Genomic DNA, 7,016 nt, shown 5'->3' on the forward strand with positions numbered 1-7,016 from the left:
AGAACAATACAAAACAAAAACAAAACAAAACAAAAAACCCTGTATGTAAATAATAAATGCTGGGGAAGGAGAATTAGCATTTCCTAAAGATGAGCCTTCTTATTGGTTGTTCAATGCGGAGTGATCTGCCTTAAAACAAAATACACATAAACAATACAAAAAGAATAGAATCAGCATATTTCAGCAGGATATATATCTGTATATATTTTTATATATGTGAATATAAATATAAATAAACACATGTAACAATGATACTCAAAGAAAAGAGGCTTTGAACTTCAGAGTTTGGCAGGCATGGGACAAGTTCAAAGAAGTAAGTAAAGGTAATTCTATATCATTCAATATATTAAAAAACAAATAATGAAGATACCAAGAAAAACCTCAAAGACCAAATACCAAGTCTCTTTAATGACTCAGGTATATCATTATGATTGAAAAACAACAAAACTATTACATTAGTCATAACATTAGCCAATGGCATGAGCCCTTATTCGGTCCCACCCACACTGAGAATATAAAAGGCCCTCTCTTCAGACAGAAGTACACAGACTCAAATCACCTCCACTCCTCTCTACTCAAGAACAACCTCAACAACCAACAACATGTGTGGCTACTACGGAAACTACTATGGTGGCAGAGGCTATGGCTGCTGTGGCTACGGAGGCCTGGGCTGTGGCTATGGAGGCCTGGGCTGTGGTTATGGCTCCTACTATGGCTGTGGCTCCCGTGGCCTGGGCTGTGGCTATGGCTATGGCTCCTACTATGGCTGTGGCTCCCGTGGACTGGGCTGTGGCTATGGCTATGGCTCACGCTCTCTCTATGGCTGTGGCTATGGCTGTGGCTCTGGCTATGGCTCTGGATTTGGATACTACTATTGAAGTCAACATGGAAGACTTTCATCCTCTTGAAAGTGAGCACAAAAATCTCCAATCCTGAACTTCAAGTCTTCTGAACCTTTTCTTTAGAGGATCTTACATCTCAAGTTTATGATGTAACCTTGTTGAAGATATGTCCTTCAATGACCTTCAGCTATAAGACCCGAGGCATTCATTTCTCTGAATTTGGCTTCTGAGTATAAAAATTGCTTAAATATCATCTCATGTACTTCTCTATATATCACTCAACAGAATAACAGACATCTTCTGTTTTGATTTTTCTATATGTTTCTAATAAATATATTTAATCTCACAAGCTACAACATTTGTTACTTTATTTACTTATTTATTAAGTTTGTGTGTGTGTATGTGTGTGTGTGTGTGTGTGTGTGTGTGTGTGTGTGTGCCATAGCATCATATGCGAGTCAGAAGACAACTTGTAAAGGGTTGTCCTTTTTCTTCAGCAAGTGAGTAATAGTGTTTACCCTGATCTTGCCAGGTTTAAAGACATGGTCCTTTAACTCCTAAGTGATCTTTCCAGGACAGTGATTTTCTGATGTTATCTATATTTATATTTCACTGTTACATACAACAGCTCTATATAGTAAAAAAACTGCTCTAACATTTCTACTTCACTGGTGCCACCAAGTAGTAGGTTTGACATATTAAAAACATAACAATCTTAATGAAGAAAAACAATCTTAACAAAACAAATCCCATTTAACTTGAATTGATATGTGTTATGTTGAACTTTGTTGATCTTATAGTCTCGTTCAATTTCTCACTCTCTCTTCATTTATCTTATGTTCAATTGACTGAAGAGAAAACACAATGAAAGGCAGAGAACCTTTGTCAGCTCTACACCTGACAGAGGATGAATAGCTAGTATATATAAAGAACATAAAAAGCAGAGTCAAAAAACAATCAACATATTTTTAAAATTCGGCCATGATTTGACATGATTTTTTTTCATATGAGTCAGTTTTGCCCCACAAGATTCATAGACTTTCTAATAAAATGTCAATGCAGTCATGAGGAGACCCCTTTTGAGTTTTTGGCCAGAGAAACCAGAGTATCCAGAACCATTTTAGCTCTTCCTATTGTCTCTGATCTCTCAATTCAGATGTTGAGACTGAATCTGTCTTACTGAGGACAATTTGCACTCTGAACACTGCTCAGAATATCTGAGTTCTACCTGGGCTGGAAGCTTTATTCCTGAGGGGAGTTTTACAGAAATCTACAACTGATAAAAGTTCAAAGAAGTGCTTTTGTGGTGCTCAGCTTCAAAGGATGAATCTCCACTGGAACTGCTGCCCCAGAGGTTGGTGATCCTCACTCTGTAAGAAGGAAGGCTGTGGGAGCCATTATGAGCTAGCCAGTAAACATCACGACTCCAATGTCTTCTGTATGAACTCCTGCCTCCAGCCTTTTTCCTTGCTTTAGTTTTCAACTTCCTTCAATGGTTAACTATGATATGGCAGCATAAGCCAAGTAAACCTGTCCTTCTTAAGTTGTTTTGACCATGGTGCTTTATCATAGCAATAGGAACCATAACTAAGACATATAACTAACAGGAAAGGGGTGAATCTCAAGGTATCCCTGCTCTAGACATAGAACTACAGGGAACTAGGAAGTGTGGGAAGTGAGCAAATACTTTTTTGCAAGGACGACCTGCTACACTGGTTATTCAGTGTAATATGTACATTCCTGAAAGCATATTTACACAAATAATATTTTATGGATCAAAGAGGTTTTATTCATTGTATTTACATGTGTGTGTGTGTGTGTGTGTGTGTGTGAGCATTCGTGCGTAGGTATATATATATATATATATATATATATTTATATGCAAAAACACATTATTAAAAAGATGTCATGAATTGGATATGAATCAAAGTAAAAATATATGTGGGGAGTTAGAGGAGATGATGTAATTATATTTAATTTCATAATAAAGGTATAACCTAAATACATGCATGGAAGTCCAAACGTTTACTTAGATATTTAGGAATCAAAAGATCTCTGTGGCTTAGCTTTGTAGATCTAAGGCATGGTAAAGAAATAGTCTATTATCAATTTTATTTTAGAAACTCATTTTACATAGTATTATGTTTATTCCACTTGTAGTTTATACTATTACTACACTTCATAGACTGATTCATGAAAAAATTTTTGAATGAACTGAAATGAATGAAAACATTCAGCTTTACCTGTGGGAAGTTGGAATTAAGTGTCATTAAGGTCCCCTTTCTCATGGTATTTATTTCCTTAAAGATGTGGTGGGGAGGTGATCCAAGTCATGTCAGAAGCTATAACTATGAAGGATCTCCAACATGACTGCCCAGGCATGACCTGAACTATGGACATTTCAGACATGGATTGGAAAAGACTAGGAGACCTCCACTCTTCACAAAGAACCACAGGCAACTAAGGAGTGCTGAGATAGGGAGAAATGGTCTACTCCAGGGAAGAGCACATAAACTGGTTATCTAATACCAAGTGATCAGCTCTAAAACATACATAAAATTAACATTATACAAACCATGGTTTTATTTAGAAATATATGCATATAAATAAACATATATGCAGGAAGATATAATATAAATGTACTTTTTATATTTATTTATAATAATAAATAAAGAGGTTATGGGTTTGAATGAGAGCAAAGGAGAGTTTATTGAAAGTTTTGGTATAAGGAAAGTAAGGAGAGAGATAAATGCAATTATATTGCAATTTCAATATAAAAGTTTCACATATTCTTAAAATAACATCTTGGTTGTGTCTTAAGTTTAGCAACCTTCAATAAAGTTGTCATAAACACCTGCTCTGGATGGGGAAGGAATAGCCAGTAGGAAATTGTAGAGGAAGGGGCAGAGTTAAGCAAACCTTCTGCATGTAAAAAAAAATCAGAATGTGTTTGAGATTAAAAAAAGATGTAGGCCAGTTTTAAAAGACATTAGACAGTGATGTGGTTGAACACTTCATGCTCCATGGTTTTAGACAATTCACCAAGCTTTACTGTGTTCAGAACTTAAGCAAAATATTAAAAAAAAAAAAACACTAAAATGGAATTGGGGTAGGCTCTGCAGAAGTGTTGACTGTTAGAAACTCACGCATTTGAGGAAAGAAAGATGAAAAGGGAAGCATATATTAGACGTGCATTTTGTGATAAAAATTTTATCAAGAAAAATAGTGAATTAGACAAAGACCTAAAGAAGCCAAAGAAGATTTCCCCAAGGAAAGAATTTTTCTTTAGTTTGTTACTGCAGAAAATAAATTTTAATTAATAGGCACGAAGAACATTTTAAAAAAGAGGATTGTATAAGCCGGAATACCAAAAGGATTTCCAGGGCAATAAAAATATGTTACTATAATGCTAAATGCATGCCACACAGGATTGTCAAAGTCTGTAGAAGATATATCATTAGGAGTGAACATTAACTATGGACTCTGGGAGATAATAATGCTTTTGTGTAATTCATATATTGTTGTGGGTGTGCCGCTGTGTATAGCTTACTGGTGACAGGAGATGCTGGGAAGCAGAGAGTAAAGAGGGTACATGGAAAAATGTCTTTAATTATTAGTTATGTCACAAACATGAACCTGTTTAAACATAAGTGTTATTCACATTGTACACTCGCATTTTAAAAACAAAAATGTGCGAGCTATCTCTGGCTCTGTTGCCTGCTTTGGATTCCTTTCTCCTTACTGGGCTCCCTTGTCTGTCCTCAGTGGGAAAGCATGAACTTAGTCCTTCTGCATGTGACAGAGCTGGTTGCCATTCATGGTGGTCCTCCTCTTCTCTGAGGAGAAAAGGAGGGGGATGGGAGGAGAGGGTACATGAGCAGGGGGTGGGAGGGAGACCATGATCAGGACGTAAAGTGAAGAAATATATAGATAAATAAATGTTTTAATGCACACAAAGCACTCACTAATCATAAAACTAAATATTAGTACTTTAAAACACATCAATGAATCTTGAAAATTGATTCTAAGAGACTTGCTGCCATAAATTTTATAACTTTGGCTTGTGTGGAAACAAAGCATCTTTGGTCTATTAAGCATATGGTCATTGTTTTGGACATGTTTGTAGGATACGTTCTTCCCATACCTTGCAAAGCTGTGGTTATTTTTACACAGAGGGAAAATATGTACCATCATATGTCCTCACAGTCTGGGAAGTCTGATGAAAATAACAAAGTCATGTAATATTTAATGGTTTTTGTTTTATATGAATGACTAAAAGCAGATTCCTGTTCAACATTTTTATTGTTACAAAGGAATTTAACTGAAAATATATTAATGAAACCAAATGTCTGAAAATTTTATAGATGACCTTAATTTATTATGATAAATTCTAAAACATGGACAATATTTCTGGTGGTTGCTTATAGATTTTCTTTCAAAAAATTATAGAAACAATAAAATTGCAGGTCTTACAAGTTTTATAAATATAACTGGCAATAATCTCTTAAATGCTTCAAAAGCTGAAATATGGTATGTTAAATTATAATTTACGCAGTCTTAATTTATTAGAATATATCAAAATCATTTTTATTACTAGGTTTTATGTACAATTAAAATCCATAAAAGTATCAATTTTTATGAGCATGAAAAGAAACTAGTAAAAATATTTTTTTTTAAAAAAAATCTATGTAATTAAAATTCTAGACACAAAGTTGGCTCAGTTCATTAGTTCACTGAAGTTTTAAATATCAAAGTGAAATTTGGAATAAATTTCAGTTAGCCTGTCTATTAATTGCACTATGAAGATGAAGCCTAGAGCAAGCCCCTCCCCTATTATTGATTGACAGCTGTGATATTATAGAACAATATGTTTTGAACAAATAACAAATGGAACTTACTGCTTTAGATGGCCACAATGGGTGCACAAGGGAACAGAATGTGGTATGCATTTTATTCAGTGGCACAGGGAAATCAGCACACGTGCAGCTTGGGTATGTTGTACATGTCTACAGCGGATAAAATAAGCAATTTTATGATTTAGTGTTCCCCCATTCTCTCCTGTGAGTATTTTTGTTCCCACTTCTAAGAAGGACTGAAGCATCCACTCTTTGGTCTTCCAAATTCTTGAGCTCTATGTGGTCTGTGGATTGTATCTTTGGTATTCTGATCTTATGGGCTGAGATCTGCATATCAGTGAGTACATACCCTCTGTGTTATTTCGTGACTGGGTTACCTCACTCAAGATGATAGTTTCTAGTTCCATTCATTTGCCTAAGAATTTCATGAAGTCATTATTTTTAATAGCTGAGTAGTACTTCATTGTGTAAATGGACCACATTTTCTGTATCCATTCCTCTGTTGAAGGACATCTGGATTCTTTCCAGCTCCTGGCTATTAGAAATAAGACTTCTCTCATTCTTACTATTGTTAAACTATTTCATGGGACATAATTGGCAAAGAAACAAGCTTCCATAATAACTTTGAGGTTATGTCATATGGTTGAGAAAAATCTAATTAAAGTAGTTCAGTCTTAAAATTAGCCAGTGGAATGAGCTCGTGTTTGGTCCCACCCACACTGAGAATATAAAAGGCCCTCTCTTCAGACAGAAGTACACAGACTCAAATCACCTCCACTCCTCTCTACTCAAGAACAACCTCAACAACCAACAGCATGTGTGGCTACTACGGAAACTACTATGGTGGCAGAGGCTATGGCTGCTGTGGCTACGGAGGCCTGGGCTGTGGCTATGGCTATGGCTCCTCCTATGGCTGTGGCTCCCGTGGACTGGGCTGTGGCTATGGCTATGGCTCACGCTCTCTCTATGGCTGTGGCTATGGATGTGGCTCTGGCTATGGCTCTGGATTTGGCTACTACTATTGAGAAACTCAAGGACGCCTCCTTCCTCTCATATATGATACAGAGATCCTTCAACTTTAAATCCCAAGATCTGACAGCACCAGAAAAAACTGAATTAATATGGGGCTCTGACGGTCTGAAATTCATTGGCATCCTTTTATGACCAGCATTCCACCATCAATAACATCTGTATCCAGCTATGTATTCCACAAGCTTCTCATAAGGCCAATAATATTAATTTTATTTACTATAGTTCCAATAAAATTTCTCAAGATGATCATAAATCTCATTTTTATTTTATTATTTATTCATAAATA

The 7,016-nt window shown here is 35.8% G+C and overlaps 2 protein-coding genes across 2 annotated transcripts; both read left to right on the forward strand.

The window, feature by feature from the left end:
- Nucleotides 1–602: 602 nt before the first annotated feature.
- Nucleotides 603–878, forward strand: LOC308423005 (keratin-associated protein 6-5-like; the record flags this gene model as incomplete). Its single annotated transcript, XM_080919616.1, has 1 exon — nucleotides 603–878. The coding sequence occupies one exon, from the start codon at nucleotides 603–605 to the stop codon at nucleotides 876–878; it is 276 nt and encodes a 91-aa protein (XP_080775742.1).
- A 5,635-nt stretch (nucleotides 879–6,513) lies between these two features.
- Nucleotides 6,514–6,723, forward strand: LOC308423010 (keratin-associated protein 6-5-like; the record flags this gene model as incomplete). The annotated part of the gene is made up of 1 exon (XM_080919622.1): nucleotides 6,514–6,723. The coding sequence occupies one exon, from the start codon at nucleotides 6,514–6,516 to the stop codon at nucleotides 6,721–6,723; it is 210 nt and encodes a 69-aa protein (XP_080775748.1).
- Between the last annotated feature and the right edge of the window lie 293 nt (nucleotides 6,724–7,016).

The sequence above is a fragment of the Micromys minutus genome (genome assembly GCF_963924665.1).
Source record: "Micromys minutus genome assembly, chromosome: 7".
In the NCBI taxonomy this organism is placed as follows: domain Eukaryota; kingdom Metazoa; phylum Chordata; class Mammalia; order Rodentia; family Muridae; genus Micromys; species Micromys minutus.